We start from the raw sequence: 19,611 nt of genomic DNA, 5'->3' as shown, positions 1-19,611 counted from the left end.
AAACCAGATGCATTCTTTGAGTGTTTTAGCAAACATGCTAGTTCTCAACACCTGTCCATAGGAAGCTTTTAAAAGAAAACAAATCAAAAAGAGAGAAAAACAATAAAATGTAGAGAAATAACAAAGAGGAAATCACTAAAATAATAAAATATAGAATAATACAGAGATGAAAAGATCACCAATATATTCAGTTAATAACTTACATGAACTATAAAGCAAAGGCAGCCTGATCAAACACTAACCAGCAGGAAGTTATTCATGTGAGCACTGTTGTTTGGATTCTAGCCATTGTTTAAGGCCTCTGTTGAAAGTGTTTCTGTTTGTCTCTAGTTTTAGATTTGTGGGTAAAAGGTTCCAAAGTTTTTCCCCTTTGCAGAGAAATCGGACCAAAAGATGTCTTGTACATTGGGACCAGACAATCAACACTGATTGAGGCTTGTGTGATTGACCTACTAGAACTCTGACGCCAAACTGCTATTTCAGACAACAGCGGTGAAACATGATTATTTACACATTTAGAAACAGTTTAAGAATACTACAAATCATGAAACATTCAAAAGGTGAAAAGGTTGTGTTTATCAAAATGCCACAGTGAGGCCATCTCATAGGTTTCTGATCCATGACTTTAAGGTCTGTCTTTATATTGAAACGATAGATTTTAATGCTGTTGTAGAAGCTTGTGACCATGATGCAATTATCATTTTGAAGATTGACATGACGGCTCCCTTCTTATAAAACAAAAACAGTTGAGATTCAGTTTGAACTTCTCCACAATGTTGCTAATCTGACTATCAAAGTTTAAGTTTTTATCCAGGATGGAACTTGACTTCATTTACTGCTTCAATGACTTCATTCTTTATCTGTAGAGGAGAACGGGGAATGTGAGACATCGGGTAATGTGAGACACCCCCTGTATCTAGGCAACGGAACACATTTTTGGTCATGTGACATTTATGTTTTCAAGCCCCTCTCATTTCCCCTTGACCATGAAGGAGAGGACCTCATGGTGATGTTGTAAGCATGTTTTTTTCCACAAATGTCTTTTTTGCATGTAAAAGTAATTTTCTTGCTGTCAACTTAATCAACTGTTGTGCCAAAACAAATTGATTCAGGTAGAACAACTTTTATCATGCATGTTGATGAACTACCAACATATGAAACCATGTGATGATGATAACTGAAGATTAGCCTGAATTGCTGAGAGAGGTAGTTTTTTCTCAATATTTGGTTTTCAAGCTAACTGACAGGATTCAAACTGTTACACCATGTGTTGTTATGGTAGTTCAGAGTGGAAAAAGTAAGTGGATCAGTTTACCCTCTTGATTTCTCTGGTCTGTCTCACTTTACCCCACAGCTGGGGTAAAGTGAGACACAAGACAACTTTTTTTAAACAATCATATTTTCACTGCCATTCGTCCTGAATAAATTCTGATAATGTCAATTGCTAGGAAACGTCCTGAATTAATGGGAAATGTGTACATTTTACTGATAAATCATTTTAGTTCGCATAGAGGGGAGCAAATGTAAAAAGTGTCTCACATTACCCCGTTCTCCCCTACCTCAAATACATCATGTACAGGCCTGACGGAGAAGGACAAAGGAACAGTTTTCTCTATATTAAGAGATTAATGCGAAAACTTGAGCCGAATAGAAATGCCTAGTAACGCCAAGCTGGTTGTTATAGTGGACATATGGATAACGCTGTAATTATTATTATTTATTATTATATTTTTAATAATCAGGATACATTGACAGTTTGCTCCCTGACAGCAGTTTGGTAGATCATTTATATACATTGAAAAACAACAGTTAGCTAAGTACAGACCCCTGCAGTATTCCTATGCTGTTGGAACGCAGATGGGACTTGACCCCACTGACTAACACAATGCGGTCTCCCCTCCAGGTAAGATTGAACCACTGCAGAGCTTCTGATGACATTTTGAATTGCTGCAGTTGTTTGACCGCTCGTTAACGATAGCTCAATTAGCTTAATCCTCAGTCTTTATCTGTACCTCAAATCCATCAGTTAAAGGCCTATTACAGACGGAGGAGCACATACAAACAATTTTCTTTACATTAAGAGATAAATGAGATAACTGGAGCCAGATAGAAATGACTAGTGATGTCTGTGTCAGGTGTTCACCTGCAGCAGTTTTTTGACCGCTCGTTAACGATAGCTCCATTGGCTTAATCCTCCTTCCATCAGGCTGACATTCCAGTCCTGGCTGTACCAGACTCACTTTCTCTACACATTTCTGTCTCGCACATTAATATATTCAACTTATACTATTTAAAGAATAGGAGGGCCATTTCACACCTGATTTTCAGCTTCCTTCGTTTATACTAGATCAGTTATCATCCAGGTGTTAGGATTGTTCTCACCAGAATAAATACCATGACGTTAGACACATTTGTGTTTTCCGAGTCGACATTTCCAAGAGAAACTTTTCTCACAAACGCTGCAGGAGAAGGGTTTCTCTCCAGTGTGAGTTCTCATGCGTCTCTTTAGATCCCGCTTTCTAGTCAAACTTTTCCCACACTCTGTGCAACTTATGACTGAGCTTTGAGGACTGATGACCCACACACTTCTGTGTGTTTCTTCAGATCCTCATTTTGAACAAAACTTTTCCCACACTCAGGGCAGCTGAATGTTTTCTCCCATGTGTGGCTGGCCATGTGGGCTTTCAAGGTTCCATTGTGTGAAAAACATTCACCACAAACTGAGCAACTAAATGGTTTATCTCCTGTGTGAATTCTCCTGTGTTTCTTCAGATACTCCTTCCTAACAAAAAGTTTCCCACACTCAGGGCAGCTGAATGTTTTCTCTCCTGTGTGGATGGCCATGTGGGTTTTCAAGTTTCTCGTGTGGATGGCCATGTGGTTTTTCAAGTTTCCCTTGTCTGAAAATCCTTTGCCACAAACTGAGCAAATAAATGGTTTTTCTCCTGTGTGAGTTTTCATGTGTTTCTTCAGACCATTATTATTTCTAAGAAAACTTTTCCCGCAGTCAGGGCACCTGAATGTTTTCTCTCCTGTGTGTATGGCCATGTGTTGTTTCAAGTCTCCCTTGCATGAAAATCTTTTCTCACAAACTGAGCAACTATATGGTTTCTCTCCTGTGTGAATTCTCAGGTGTCTCTTCCAACTACTCTGTAAACCAAATGTTTTCCCACACTCAGAGCAGCTGTAGGGTTTCTCTCCTGTGTGGATGAGCATGTGTCGAGTTAAAGCTCCCATCCATGTAAATTGTGTACTACAAACTGAGCAACTAAACGGTTTATTTCCTGTGTGAATTCTCATGTGGCTCTTCAGTTTACACTCAAAACTAAATGTTTTCCCACACTCAGAGCAGCTGAATCGATTTTCTCCATTTCTACGTCTCTTTTTCCGAGCCTTTGAACCTGACTGAGGTTCTCCGGTCTCCTTAGAATAATCCACACTGTCTTCAGTCTCAGAGGAGTCTTCAGGCTGGTCTTCAGTCTCAGGTTGTAAATGTGGATCTGGATGCAAGTTCCTCGCTGGTTCTGGTCCTCCACAGTCCTCTCCATCAGCTGCTGGTTCCATGTCTTCAGTTTGTCTTTGATGAAGCTGTAAGGACTGAGCTTTCTCTTCATCATCTTCACTCTTCACAGGGACAGGAGTGAATGGGAACTTGGTGATATCTTGAAGCTGCTCTCCCTCCTGACTGCTCCACAGTTCCTCTGGTTCCTCTTTAATGTGTGGGGGCTCTGGTGGCTCCTCCTGCTTCAGACTGTGTGGAGGCTCTGGCTCTAGAATGGGGCTCCACTCCTGCTGCTCTTCACCAACGATCACTTTCCGGACGTCTGAAGGTAAAACTGAAACAGACAAACAGTGAGGATGAGTTTTTCCCCCTGTATCAATCATATGAATGGAGCAGAACAGACCTGCAGACGTTCTGTAGATCAGCACCACATCGGACTTACCAAAGTATTTCAGTGGACGAGGAAAGATTGAGGGTGAGCTGTGGTATACTATACGATCACAATGTATAAATGTTTAGATTTAATGACATTGTCAGTAAAATGCTCTTGAGTCGGAGGTGTGCCATGTTGGAGAGAGTAATGTATGTAGGGACGGACATCTTGTCATGTACTGATATTTATGTATTTGCACACAGAAAATAATGACCCCCTCGGCTGGCAAGGCAGCAGTAGTCTCCGACTTACCATTAGACACAGGGCCTGCCCTGACCAATTTGGCGCCCTAGGAAAGATTTCAGATGGCGCCCCCCATTGCATCGCAGTCAGGTCCACTGCCACTGTTCATACTAGGGTTGGGCATTTTAAGAAATTTCATTGATCGATCGGGAAAATTAACGATCAATTATCGATTAATCGTTATCTTTTTACATATCAAAAAATGCCAACAAAACATCCAAAATACAGAATTTTTACCATAGACTGTATACAAGAGGTTTTTACTCAATTACATCTTTATTCCAAGATATTCTAGGCAAATAACAATCCATTAAGACAAGGCAACTTTTATAAATAAAATAATAATTAAATGTGGAGCTGGTTAAAGCCCGAGGCTATGAGCCACCCAGGAGCCAATGCTAGGATACCTTTAAACACATATGCGCCTCCTGAGGGCGCACTCACACTAGGGCCGTTTGCCTGTTCCGTGCTGCAGGAAGATTCAGCACGATTCCACCCCCTCCCCACTCCCCCCGCTGGCCCGTGGTCACACTGCTCGTGGCCTGGGCACGATGCACCTTGCCTACGTCACCGTGCGCATTTAGGATTTGGAGCGTAGTCTACTTGTAGACTATACGATTGTTTGTGAATATTTTCATCCGGCCAAATTCGCATCGTACACTCAACAAAAATATAAACGCAACACTTCTGTTTTTGCTCCCATTTTTCATGAGATGGACTTAAAGATCTAAAATTCATTCCAGATACACAATTGTACCATTTCTCTCAAACATTGTTCACAAATCTGTCTAAATGTGTGATAGTGAGCACTTCTGCTTTGCTGAGATAATCCATCCCACCTCACAGGTGTGCCACATCAAGATGCTGATCTGACATCATGATTAGTGCACAGGTGTGCCTTAGACTGTCCACAATAAAAGGCCACTCTGAAATGTGCATTTTTTTGCTTTATTGGGGGTCTGGGGACTCAGAACCAGTCAGTATCTGGTGTGACCTTATCACCGGACCGCGGAGTCCCATTGTGTGTTCGTCTCCACCGCCATGCGTAAAGACAGTTATGACAACTGACGGGAGGAAAAAGAAAAAAATCATCTGATGAACGTGAGTAAACACGAAAACCTTTTTGCTTTGCTTTCTGCGCTCACCTATTTAGCTCTCTCCCTCTTTTATTAGCCCACACCTAGGCCTACACACACGTTAATTCTCACACATTTTATGTAGCTACAAGTCCAAGTGGTGGGCAATTCTGGTGCCGACTAGTAAGGCAGCGGACGTTAACGGACTATGCATCCTTAATAAATTCACGTCAGGAACGCCGCCTGTGCGCTTGCTTGTGCGCGTGTCATCTCATTAGCATCTGTACTTTGGCCACGGCACACCTCTCCCAGGTGTGCCGTGGCCAAGGGGCTGTTCCGTGCTGGAATACGGTTGGCGTGGTCACACTAGGCCAAACGTTCTAGACTTTAGTATGCAAATGAGCTTTGGCACGGGGCCGCGGCCCTAGTGTGAGTGGCCCCTGAGATGCTGCCAAAAACTACATAAGGGCACTGCACGTTTCTCTGAGTGATAAAGGACCAAAAGTTACTTCATCTAATGAACAAAATGTGCAAATTAGTTCCCTGATGAAGGCGAAGTAGGAAAGCATAGACGCTAAAGTTAGCCGCTAATGCTAGCAGCGCTAACGTGACATGTTAAACAGGGTCGGATGTAGGCTTCGATGTACAAGTGGTACATAATTCGGTTTGTTGAGGTTTGGCGCTTATACAAGGCTTCATAATGTTTAAAGAGATCCTATTATACTACTTTTCTGGTCATAATTTCTTGTTAAAAACTGCTATCGAATCACATCACAAAAAACTATGTAGATTTTCGGGAAGCTCTTTCTCTTATTTTGGCGATCCAGCAGGCCCTGTAAACACTTTGCTTCTGCCATCTCCGCCCCCTCCCCCCCTTCCTGCAAACCCAACTCCGTTGTGATTGGTTACCTTGCGAAGGGAAGTCGTGACTCTAAATGTCTGCAAAGAATCAGCCCGGCCGGGACGCAAACTCGGGTCTACTGCTTCGTAAACGATCTCTCTACCGGGTGAGCTAAGCGAGCACTGGTCTAATGTTGTCACCCCCTGCTATATATAGCAACCTGGGAGCTTGCCCGACCATATATGGCAAAAAGATCTGGTGACACACACATACCGGAAATTTGAACAAGTTCGGCTCGACTGGCTGCCATAGTTTTTAGTGCTCTGCACAGCCACCCCAGACGGTCAGCAGGGAATACGTCGAAATGCATGTACATAATTACTTGATACTTTAGTATGGTTAAACATGACTATAAATCATTATAACAACGTTTATAGGTCATAAAAGTCGAAAAGTATCATAGGTCCTCTTTAATGAACTTAGTTATTTTCGGTTCTAAAGCTGTCCGATGCCAAACTTCGCCTTGACTTCTTCATGTTTATGTTTTGACATCTACGGCAGCTCGCAGGCTGCTGCCTGAGCCTGTTCTGTTGTCTCCTACTACTAGTTAAGTATCTCCCCCTGCTGGTAGGAGGTTTAATTGCTGCCCTTACAGTCTATGGTGCTGCCACAAAGTGAACTTCATTGCTGTGCTGCGGGACTCACACTGCGCAACACAACGGCTATATGATCGATAACAATTTCACGTGATCAACAAAATTCTTAACGATCAATGATCGATCATCGATTAATTATGCCCATCCCTAGTTCATACACTCACACAGAACTCGATAGCTTTGTCTTTGACATTTTATTTTATTTTAGATAGGAAATAACCCATAAAATAAAAACCATATTACAAAACAAGTGACATAAAATGAAATATGAATACAATATTAAGATTTGCACAATTCTTAAATTTTTTTTAATTTTAAGCCACTACGAGTAACATGGCACGTTGGCGGCCCCTTTGGACAAAAGCGGTAGTATTTTTACGACGCCCGCTGTCGCAAAGCTGTTTTCTAGCTCGTGCCAGGCGTGCGAGTGTGAACTGAGAAGGGCGCAATATAGTGCATGTCCGTGTGTTGAAAGTGTGAAGACTCTTTTCGGCTCCGTGAGAGTGGTTTTGACACTGCATCAACTAATGCCAGTCATTGCTACACACACCTGATTGCAATGAGTTGATGCAGCAGTGTCACCTAACTACTCTCTCTCACGGAGCTGAAAGATTACGTGTCCTCACAGAAAGCGAATGAACGAGAGACGGCAGTTAGTATGGATCACGATGAGGTAATGTGTTTGTGTTGTTGATGTAAATTATGACTATTTCAGATAATGGTTATCTGATGATGGTGAAGCAAAGCAAACTTTGTGTTAGTACCAACCGCTCATTCATTTAGGAGTAAACACTGCAGTCTAGATCGCTCTCGTGAAATTGTATACACGTTGCTTGGCAACGCCCTCGTCCCGCCCGTAGCCTATATCACTCTCCCTTTTAGCTTTTCTTCATTGCATTCTCTTTTTTTTCTTTGATGGGTCAGCCCCGTTATCAGTCATAATGACGACAAACAACTGTCTCAAACAAGGCTCCCGCTCCCCTTCCCTCACCTGGAGGGATAGGCTTCTCATATCGCGTTGCTGAGCCACACTGAAATCTGCGACCAATACGGATATGTGACCATAGAGCATGCACGTGTGAACCGAAAATCGGACTGGGTGTGCGACCAGACCAAACGCAGTAATAAAAACTATATAAAAACGTCTTTCTTTGCAGTGATGGTCTCGTTTGCTGTTAAAGGTAATTTATGATTATGAGAGGAAACATGAGGCTGTTTAAAAGATATTTAAATGTTACTCAGAGCTGCTTTAACCTTTTAACCAGGAAAAAACCTATTGAGATTAAAAATCTCTTTTTCAAAGGTGGCCAAGACAGGCAGCAGCACAATGAACCACAGTTACAGACAAACAGTTACAGACAAACACACAGGGACAAAATTAAAATAATTTAAAACACTGACATCTTAGAGAGTCTAGCTCAATTTCCTTCATTTTTGACTTAAAGGCATTCAACGAAATTAATTCAACAAGTCCTAGGTCTTTCTGCAGCGTATTCCACACAGTGGGGACAGAGTATACAAAAGCCTTTTTACCCTGTTCTGTCCGTACATTGGGGACAGAAAGCAACACCAAGTCCTGTGAACGTAAAAAGTGTGGACCAGCACTTTTCCGCATGATAAGGGAGCATACATAGCTAGGTAGCACACCAAGTATTGCCTTATAAATAAATGTGCAGTAGTGACTGAGCCTACTAGTGGACAAAGCAGGCCATCCTACCCGAGAGTACAACTGGCAGTGGTGAGTCCGAGTCTTACAGTTTGTGATGAATCTCAGGAATGAATGGTACGCCGAGTCAATCATATTAAGACACTGAACAGAGGTATGCATATACAATAAATCACCATAGTCCAGAACAGATAAGGGAGAACAAATGCAGATTTCCATATGCCAGGAATTTCATTGTTTATCAATGTGAGGTTAAAAACATAAGTGAGAGGTCCTGCTATAAAATCAGCTGCAATCTTTAAAAAAACGGTGACCTGTGTATTGAACTCTGTTTGTTTACTCATGCTTCTCACCAATAAAAATTGTTTAAAAAAATTAAAAATTAAATAGTATAATACCTTGAACAAGGTATGAAAACATTAGATATTTCATGGAAACTTAAGCGTGATCATCGTACTGTGCCTCTGGGGTCCCGCAAACCTCAAGGTGTAGGATCCTCCAGAGGTTTGCAGTTGTGCATAAACCTATTATTCGGCCACCCTTAAACAATGATCACAAGCTCAGGGGTTGACACTAAGGTTTCAAATGCACTTGCCCATAGGGCAAGTACAGGTAATGTTTTACTTGCCCGAATGTTGTGTTCACTTGCCCAAAAAACAAACAAAAAAAAACTGTTAAACAATGATATATACAGTATAGGCTAATTAAATTATACATTTTAGCGAACCGTATCTCTTAAATGCAAACACTGCTTACTAGTCTCATCCTGACCACATAAAACCAACAACAATTCATATAAGCCTATATATCATGACATTGATTGATTGATTGATTATTTTAATGACCACACAGCCAGGCTGGTGGAATTTGTTATCAGTACAGCTTGGTACAGGTTCCAACTTACAAAACATATAACACAGATGTACATACAGACATACACACTACACAATACATAAGGGCCATGCTTAATCCTCAGAGTTCAGAAAGTTTATTGCAGTTGGGATGAAACTGTTTTTGAACCGGGTTGTTCGTAAGGCAATGTTCCTGTAACGCCTCCCAGAGGGCAGTAGCTGGAAGGCATAGTGTGCAGGGTGAGTGGGGTCGGAGATGATTTTCTGTGCTCTGCGTAGTGTCCGTTTGTGGTATAGTGAATCAAGGGATGGTAGGGGTGTGCCAATAATTTTGGATGCTCTGTTGATGATGCGTTGAAGTTTCTTCCGGGAGAGTGAGTTTAGACTGCCGAACCAGACTGTAATGGAGAAGGTGAGGATGCTTTCTACGATGGCTGTGTAGAAGCGGAGCAGAAGATGGGACCTTACCCTGAACTTCTTCAGCTGACGGAGATGAAAAAGTCTTTGCTGGGCTTTATTGTAGATGTGGTCTGCGTTTATTTTCCATTTGAGGTTATTGCTGATGACATCACACTACACCAAGCGCTTGGTCCTGCTGCAGCATCGTGAAAGGGCCTCTTTTTACCAGGCACCTGGCCCAGGGGCTCAGAAAACTCAGTCTAGCTCAGAGTCAAGCTGAATGTTAGCTTCCTCAGAAAATTTTTACTTATTTAAAACGGTCACATTGTGCCAAAAAGTGACCGTGTGCCATAAAATTATTAAAGTCCACCATGTTAAAGCTATTGCCCAGTTACACTGTAAGTAGGGAGGGGGATCATTCATTTCTATTCATATTGATACCATTATAAAGACTCCACAATCCAAATCTTTATCGATACTTTTCTATTATTTTGTTTAAAGAGAACTGGTATTATTGCTTTAATTGCTTATAAGATTAGAAGAGCTAAGGATAGGACTTTAAGCATGTCAGAATTCCATATTTAGGCCTACTATTTAGTTTATATTGCTGGGAAAACAAGTGTTTTACCCAAACTGTAGGCTATTATTCAAGCTTCTCGCGAAAAACTAAAATGTCTTATTTTCTTGATGTTACATTTGAACACATCATGATGTCATTTTATTGACCTTTGCCTGATAATCATTTTACTGAGCCGACCTGAACACATCACATTTGAAACGTTAGCGATTTTTTTTAGCTAACTAGGTCTTATCCTGCAGATTTTAATATGGATTTAAAAACTATCCGATTTTTTAACTGCGGGACTTGCTACACAGTCTCTCGTTTGTTGATCACCGCTGCATTGAATGAATGATGAGACGAGCCCGTCTGCAGCATGGGCGGCAGCGGCTCAGCAGACAAGAGTTTTTTTTTTTTGGGAGACGGAGCGGGTTGAAGGAGTTTCTTCAAGACAGTTGAAGGTAGAACACTTTTACAGGCCATGATGCGGTCCAGTGATGGAATAATACGCTGAAGTAGGCCTAATTAGATGAAGATGACCTCGATATTTAAAATTATATAATGTGACCTACTGGACTCCATAGCGGTATCGATAAGCTCAAACATTATTGATTTCTGGGTTTTGAATATAGCGGAACCAGGTCCGTAGGATAGAGCCTGGCTTTCGGAACGTAGACAGCGAAACTGCGCGCACATAGGCTGGTGTGTGTGTGTGTGTGTGTAGTGTGTGTGTGTGTGTGTGTGTGTGTGTGAGAGATCGAGTGCGAAAGAGCGACCGTGATGCTGCTGGCTGCCGCGCGCAGCTGCTCAATTGCGAATATAGCCGATCTATTGTGTGTGAGTTAGCAGGAAAAAAAAAGTTTTGCAGACAGTAAAACACATGAATACATAGCCTAGACTACAGACAAACCCTCTAAAATCCACTTGCCCGTTCGGGCAACCAAAAAGCAATCTCAACTTGCCCAAACATTATTATCAGTTGCCCCGGGCAAGCGGGCAACCGTTAGTGTCAACCACTGCAAGCTGAAACGGTTGCAGTGGGCTCAGAAATAAATGAAGACTAATTTTCCGTCTTGTTTACTTTTGAGTGCCGTGCAACCCTGGATGGTCCAGATGGATGGAGTAGTGGATGGTTGGTGAATGGCCACCATGTCCCAACAAGGCTGCGACAGCAGCAAGGAGTAATGTCTTGGGCAGGAATCATGGGGAGAGAGCTGGTAGGCCCCTTTAGGGTCCCTGACGGTGTGAAAATGACCTCTGCAAAGTATGTAGAGTTTCTGACTGACCACTTTCTTCTGTGGTACAAAAAGAAGGACAGTGCCTTCCGTAGTAAAATCATCTTCATGCATGACAATGCACCATCTCATGCTGCAAAGAATACCTCTGTGTCATTGGCTGCTATGGGCATAAAAAGAGAGACCCTCATGGTGTGGCCCCCATCTTCCCCTGACCTTAACCCTATTGAGAACCTTTGGAGCATCCTCAAGCAAAAGATCTATGAGGTTGGGAGGCAGTTCACATCAAAACAGCAGCTATGGGAGGCTATTCTGGCATCCTGCAAAAATATTCAAGCAGAAACTCTCCAAAAACTCAAAAGTTCAATGGATGCAAGAATTGTGAAGGTGATATCAAAGAAGAGGTCCTATGTTAACATGTAACTTGGCCTGTTAAGATGTTTTTGATTGAAATAGCTTTTGATTTCACTAAATATGACCTTCACATCCTGCGAATTCAACAAAAAACATTTTTATTTCTTTACAACCTATAAAATGTTTTGAAACTCTGTTGTGCATAATAATTTGGAACGGTGCATTTTGAGTTTTTTATTTTTGAAAATACTGTTATCATTTGGAGGTTTGTTCAATACAATTTGAATGATACTTTAACGGTTGATGACTTGAAAATTATACTGACTGTCATTTGCATAGAATATTTAGGAAAATCTGAGAAAAATATAATTTGCATAATAATTTGGAACGCAGTGTAGTAGGGATGGCCATTTAGAATTTTTTCTTTAACCGGTTAACCACCAGAATTAACGGTTATTAACCGGTTAACCTTTAAGATTTAATGTAGCCTAAAATAGTGAAATACATGAAGCATTATAGCAGGGCTCCCGACCTTTTTTTGTTCCAAAGACCGGCATATTAATTTAAAAACAATTCAGGGACCTGTAGCCAATTTAAATGCCTACATGTTGACATTCACACGGCACCTTTGTCTGTTGTGAGAAGAGGTGTAGTATGCGAATGTAGGAGCAGAAAGTGAAATAAGTGACTGAAAAGACCGGGACATTTACACACACACAGGCTTAGGGGATAGTCTACCGAAACCCGGTGCTAAGTAGTGCTGAGCACGGGGCAACATTTTGAAAGACCGTAATATTGATAAGCTCCAATGTTATCAGTACTGCATAACGATACTTAACGCTTTTGTTGACGGATTTTCGCTGTTGATCCTGGCACACAATCATGGCAGACCTGTGTCTGTGCAGGGGGCGGGGACTCACTGCCTGTCTGTCACTCCCTCACACACTCACTGAGACGGTGATAGATGCAGGACAGCATCCACCTCAAGAAGGCTAATGCTAGCGCTATGTTAAGCTAGCGGGAGCCCACGCTGTTAATTAAATTATACAAACATATGACACGGGAGCGTTGTGACCATAAGTTGTGACTGGGAGCGTACCATGGACCTATTATACAGTTGAGCGTAGCCTACACTACTCATTTCATTCTTTGCCGACAGTTTGCATTCTTACATCCGGTTTAACGATATCAAAATAAGAGTCCGGATTTCAGAGAAATTAAGATATATATATTTTTTTAACCATTTAACCTTTAGTATTAACCGGTTAAAGATCTTCTTAACGGTTAACCAGTTAACCAGTTAACCATGGACATCCCTACAGTGTAGGTATGGTATAGAGTAAATGAGCAGGGCGGTGCATGCACGCCCATGTAGATCTGACCAGTCAGAGCAGACTAGGATTTTTGCGAAGGGGGGTAGATGTCAAAACCAACATTTTGAGAGAGAGCAGAAAAGGCTGGAAAAGGCGATGAAGAAATGGGAAATGATAGAAAACTATTGGGTTTTTTGAAAAATAAACCATGAAAACCTTTTGTTGTAGACATTGGAAAAATACATTTAAAACCGGGATTTAACAGACCAAAGAGAGGTGGAGGTGTTGCTATTTATGTAAAGTCGAAATTTCATGTTAAGGTAATTGTCTCTGAATCAATTAGCAAGCAACTGGAATTTCTGGTACTGAATGTGGAATTGGTTAAAGGGGACATATTATGCGTCACTCTTATTTGCACGTTGGCTGTGTGGGATTTACGAGCAAGCGATCGCAAGTGGGTGAGTACATCTAACAACGTGTATTGTCCACCAGACATTGCTTACGGATGCTCCAGTTGTACAGATGTTGTACAATCCGTGCAAACTCCGACGCTACAGGCACAGGACATGAACCTAGCGGGGTATCCACCCAGAGACTTACGCCGGCTTCAAAGCCTTCTGGTTTTAAATGACTATTTTGCGTTCAATGACAGACATCGCCGTGGCTAGGTGATTTCGGCAGGCAGGTGGACAAAGGCGCAGTAGAGATGAGTGATAGATCCAGAGGATTGTTTAATCCCAATCAAATAATCCAATAATCCAAGAAAAAAATGTATCCTTACACTTTGCATACAATTAAGATGGCAAAGAAATAATTTGCTTTGCTTTAGGACAAGTTTAAAAAGGTAAAAACATGTTAGTAAAAAAGTAAGTTTTTGCCCGCCTTCCCATGCGCACTTCGGTAGAGTCAGAGTGCTGAGGGGCGCGCACTAATGAGCATTACGTTATCATTAAAAATCCAGGTTAATGGCACAAAACAGTAGGTAACTTCAGCCTGGTGGACGTCAGTCAAGTCACTATACGTTCCCTCCGTCTGCTAAGCGCCCTATCACAGGGGGGAGAGAGAGAGAGAGAAAGAGAGAGAGGGAGACGCGCTGACAGGATGCAACGTTCACCTGCGCACCTGCTCCTCCGAGGTGTGTGCCGGAATCGTGCCAAGTTACTGCTGATAAGAAATGTGTCCCCGCCGGCCGGTGAGCGTGCATGCATCAAGTAAAGGCGAACATATTAACACTTCGTAAGGTCGTAAAAAAGTCGGTCGTCTTATATTCGGGGTCTAGTATTCGGCGTCCAGTAATGGACTGCCCGTTACCAGAGCGGTCATTCAGCTTCAGGGCCTGTGTCCAAGTTGTGTTAATTTAATTTTTTCGGGTGGAACCAACACTGGCTGTGCTCTCAGAAGTGGCCGGGGCATGCGTGTGTGAGAGAACGCTTTGTGTGGAGAGAAAAAAGAAGGAAATCGCCAAAGCCAATTGCCAACTGCGCTTTCCTTTTAAGCACACCACATAATGTTTAGATTTCATCATTTGCTTCAATGCCCTAATGATAATAAGAATGAGAGGCTTCATTAAAACGCTGTCCATGCTCTGTCTATGCGGTCGTTGTGATTGTAACTTTGTCGGCTGTAAACTGAAACTAACGGAGATTGCGGAAGCCTTCCCCGTCTTTTACTTTACATAAAAATGTATGCAGAAAAGGAACAAATTGGTGAATAAAAATTCACCAGAATGGAGTAAATTAAGCATTTAATGCTCAAAAAATTTGGAGGGAGTACCCCCGACCCCCACTTATAAATTGTCACAACCCAATGTTTAATCAAAACCTACGTCCTTGAAATTCATGAATACATTTTTTTTTAAAGGCTATAAGGATACTTTGGAGATTCTTAAATGTTATTTGCTTTTATAGTTTGTTTTAATAGCTTAATTCTTATCAAATTATTTTAAATATAAGTAGGCTATTTTATCATGGTTATAGATTGCTCATTTTAACCATAGCCTACTGCTTTGTCTGATAGCGCTGCACCTCGACCAATTTACAGCACCCCCCCTAAGAAAATAGTTCCAACGTCCCTGTGCAGGGCTCAAATATAACACTCGCCAATTTAGTCTAAGCGATTAGTAAGTTATTGAGACCACCCGCCACTTTGGCTGGGGAAAGATTTGCGCTCTACCCCGTTTTTCTAGCAAAATAAACGTGTGTCACTTCTATATGCCAGGGACACGGCTCTCTCTACATTCAAAAACACTATCTATAGATCAGCGCGCAGCGGTTAAGTTACTGTTCAAACAAAAGGAGCATTAAGGCTACGGCTTCACAGTAAAAGCATTTCACTGGCTAAACATTAATAGCACTTCACTGGACAACGTGAGTTTACTTTTATTTTGAAGTACACCTAGTACCGGATGGTTTTATACACATCGATCGCTCCATCAAGTAATCCATGTCAGAACTTTTTGGATGGACAGAGATCGTTTTTTTAAGTGTCTTTATAAAGTTTCTTGTTAAAGCTATTCTTACCTTTGTAGAGTTTTTACACTTATTTTAAATGACTTTAAAATGGTATAAATAAGGTTTTTACACTCTAAAATGCATGGTAGACCCACCAGGAATAAAAAGAAACAATTATTTCAGTCTCATAATATTAGGTGAAAACTACAACCAATCAAATCGTTCGGACCGAACGATTTAATTGGCCGACAGACCTGTCTGTTTGCCGTCTGCTTGTGTACCGCGCATTCGTGCACGCGCGTCCTCAACGAAAGGGTTTGTTTTGATTCCACGGCAGACAGTAGCCTAGCGAGTAGCGACCATTGTAGAAAAGGTTACAGTGTTGTTATTTCTTGTTATTTTTTACAGTGTGTTAAGCTGTGTTTTAGTGTTGGGCCGTGACGTCAGTCGGCCAGAGAGCCAGTTCAGTAAGTTTCCTTTCGCTTCTCCCTCGGTGAGATGTGTGTGAGCAAGTTGCCACAGTAAGCCATCATTCGTGTTTATCTGAGTGTAAATGTGAATCACCCGTGTGTGAGTATGTACATGTAGTCCCGATCGCTGTTATAAGTTATAGTTTGTGCATGTTATTAGCGGCTGCGATTCGCGAGTCGCAACAGCTGTTCAAACGTCTCCTCACGAGCGGAGTTTAAGCCTCTGTTCTTTTTCCGCGATCTATATGCGGCTGTGCCTGTGAAAGAAGGAAAATAAAGAGCGGATAAAACCCTACTCCTCCTCTCCTAGTCTCATTATAAGCATAAGTGGTGTTCTGGCCGACATATCTGAAGTGAAACCAGTGATACAAGCAGATCAGCGCGGTACCGGTAGCCTACTACAGCCACCAGTTTCTTCAGCCACAATATAACTCACTTTGTGCACGGAGACAGTATTAAGCAAGTAAGTCTGCTTGTGTAGCCTAAATTAAGTTTCTTCAAAAACAAAACAAAAAAAACAGGGATAGGAATGAGGGGGTGGGGCTGCATTGGAGGAAGGCGGGATATTATGATTGTGCTGAAATGCTCAAACTCAAATCCATCCGAACTGCTTTAAACCTTAGTGTAGGCTACTGTTTCCTTATCACCGGGCCGCGGAGTCCCGTTGTGTGTTGTTTTGTGTTCGTCTCCACCGCCATGCGTAAAGACAGTATTATGACAGCTGACGGGAGGAAAAAGAAAAAAATCATCTGACGAACGCGAGTAAACACGAAAACCTTTTTGCTTTGCTTTCTGCGCTCACCTATTTAGCTCTCTCCCTCTTTTATTAGCCCACACCTAGGCCTACACACACGTTAATTCTCACACATTTTATGTAGCTACAGTCCAAGTGGTGGGCAATTCTGGTGCCGACTAGTAAGGCAGCGGACGTTAACGGACAATGCATCCTTAATAAATTCACGTCAGGAATGCCGCATGTGCACTTGCTTGTGCGCGTGTCATCTCATTAGCATCTGTACTTTGGCCACGGCACACCTCTCCCAAGTGTGCCGTGGCCAAGGGGCTGTTCCGTGCTGGAATACGGATGGCGTGGTCACACTAGCCAAACGTTCTAGACTTTAGTATGCAAATGAGCTCGGGCACGGGGCCGCGGCCCTAGTGTGAGTGGCCCCTTAGACAACCCAACTTTTTACAACCTATTTGTAGGGGAAACCCCCAGTCTTCTATTAAAAACATCACCGCTGCATGTAACACTTTTACATTGGTGAAGTTTGTATTTATCAATGTAGCGAGTTGCGAGACAAGTGCAGGCTGAGCTTTTTTTTCAGCACCCCCTGTTGAGAATATGTTCCCGCGGCTATGTGCGCGTCTGTTTTATGTTGGCGAGCCTGAGTAAGTAGCCTATATTTTAGAGAAGTTTCACATCAGGCCAGCCTATGTAGCCTAGTGATGCGCCGAGTCCTTTTATTTATTTTTTGCCTCGCACCCGGCCGAGAGTCAAGCAGCTCCGCAGGGCGGAGTCCGCCCTACAGCATGTCATTCAATAGGCTGCTGCATCCTAATCATACTGCAATCACCAATTTGATACCAGAAAAGTTGCCAGTGTGTCTGTTTCTCCCCAGCGCACAGCAAAGGAGATATATATTTAGGCTACTATTGTTATCATAAAATATCACGCAGGAGAGACGATAAACAAACATATGGTCAGTTATCATTTAGAGTAGATGTCAAGATGATAAGGCAGATTCTCTGGAACAACTAAAAAAGGCAAAAGTTGATGATGATGTGAACAACTTGTTTGTACTTTTATATCGCCAGAATGCAAGAAACAAGTCTTTGAGGCTCAATTTACTTTTTCAATCTACAGTAGTAGGCTCTAGCTCTATTGATATTAATATGAATACCTACAGATACAGTATTTCTATTATAAAATGTATTGCACCATGAGCCACAACTGTGACCATTATATTATATACTTTTGTTAGCCTTAAGCCTAGCTCAGTCATTATGCCATACCATTTCACCTCCTGCTATGTAATGAGCTGCATTGAACACAAGAAGATCTATTAAGAACACCAAATCCACATTTCCTGTTATTTTGGTGAAAGTAATGCAAAAGGTATGTATAAGTAATGTAAAAGTAGTGTAATGCCTTACAATTCAAAGACAGTAAGATTGTAATGTAACTAACTACAGTACTTTGAAATGACAGTAACAAGTAATAAATAATGCATTACGCTTTTGAAGTAACTTGCCCAACACTGTTCAATTGATGTGCATGTATTGGGACGTCCTAAATCTATTTCTGGCATACTAAATAGTAGGAAAGTATGGGGGAACGCAGGGTGTGTTCTCAGAGAGCCATGTTTATGTGAAGGTGAATAGTAAATATAGGCCTACACCATCAATGGCTTCCAGAGGACAGTGGGTTTGCAGCTGAGGCGGGCCTTCCTATCTATCTATCTATCTATCTATCTATCTATCTATCTATCTGTAGCCTACTATTTAAATGATCGTTCAGTGTTTACTTTGAGATAACTACACCACAGCGTTTGCAACATGCTGCTGGAGCATTAGCTGCGGCTAACATGTAGCAGCTAACGTTAGCTTAGCGGTAAACAGTCGGAACTCACCTTCTCCGCGCGGCTTCGTCTCCGGCTCCAGGTCCCGGTCCATCTCCGCAGGGGAACCGGGGACTGCTGCCATAGATAGATATATAACACTATAGATATGTTCTATGACTGCTCCCTCCCGTTAGTCGGCTTCTACCGGACGGTTTGCTCTCCGTGTTTTCTCCTTTCTTTCTGTTAGAGGAAGTTAAGCTACACGTGTTAGCCTAACAGTAGCGCTTCCGGGGAAATGTTTCAAAATAAATTCCTCTTATTCTTCCTCTAATGGAGTCCTACGCTGCCGCTGCATTTCAGTAGTAGTTCCACGTTCCTCGTTCACTTACCCTCAGCCACCCTTATCAACCTCAGTATGACGTAACAGCATACGTCGCACAGAGGGGAGAGTGGGCGAGGGAGGGGATTTAAATGGAACCCACTTGCCCTTGTAGTCACAATGGACGTGAGTTACACAGGTAGTTCAGTAGAATGCAAATAATAGAGAATTATAACATTCTACTAAAGTATATTGCATTGAGCCATTTCCAGCATGACAACTATTGAATTTCGACATGATTATCCAGATTATCAACATATTGTTACTTACACTTGTAAACTGTTTGGTCTGACATATTTTCTTGGTTTCTGTTAGTTTCAACCAAAAACATCTGTTTTAAATAGGCTTATTAATTGGCAGGCATCTGCGTTATAGCGGCAATGTGTAAACTGCAATGCATTCTTCACTGGATTGTTCCTATGAAAATAGGAGAGGCTAATTGAGTCATTTTGGAACAAATTATATATATATATTAGGGCTGTCAAATTAACGCGTTAATTTCGATTAATTAATCACAGAAAAATTAACGCGATTAAAAAAATTAACGCAGATGAATCGCACTTCTATATTGCCCTTTGACCCGGTGCAAAAGAGGTGAGACGATAGCGGAGCTGCACCTG

The 19,611-nt window shown here is 41.9% G+C and overlaps 1 protein-coding gene across 1 annotated transcript; it reads right to left on the bottom strand.

Annotated features, from left to right (window-relative positions):
• Positions 1 to 1,990: 1,990 nt before the first annotated feature.
• Positions 1,991 to 18,757, bottom strand: LOC307263831 (uncharacterized protein). The gene is made up of 2 exons (XM_080045105.1): positions 18,682 to 18,757; positions 1,991 to 3,836 (listed from the first exon to the last, which is right to left on the bottom strand). The coding sequence occupies exons 1-2, from the start codon at positions 18,752 to 18,754 to the stop codon at positions 2,551 to 2,553; spliced, it is 1,359 nt and encodes a 452-aa protein (XP_079901231.1). The 5' UTR covers positions 18,755 to 18,757; the 3' UTR covers positions 1,991 to 2,550.
• Between the last annotated feature and the right edge of the window lie 854 nt (positions 18,758 to 19,611).

Source organism: Ammodytes marinus, assembly GCF_949987685.1.
Source record: "Ammodytes marinus genome assembly, chromosome: 17".
Taxonomy (NCBI): Eukaryota; Metazoa; Chordata; class Actinopteri; order Uranoscopiformes; family Ammodytidae; genus Ammodytes; species Ammodytes marinus.
This window is presented reverse-complemented; position numbering and strand designations above follow the sequence as displayed.

Coding starts and splice junctions, on each gene's coding strand:
- LOC307263831 (XM_080045105.1), bottom strand. CDS start 18,754: ATGGCAGCAGTCCCCGGTTCCCCTGCGGAGATGGACCGGGACCTGGAG. Junction 3,837..18,681: donor GACGAAGCCGCGCGGAGAAG/GTGAGTTCCGAC, acceptor TGTCTGTTTCAG/TTTTACCTTCAGACGTCCGG.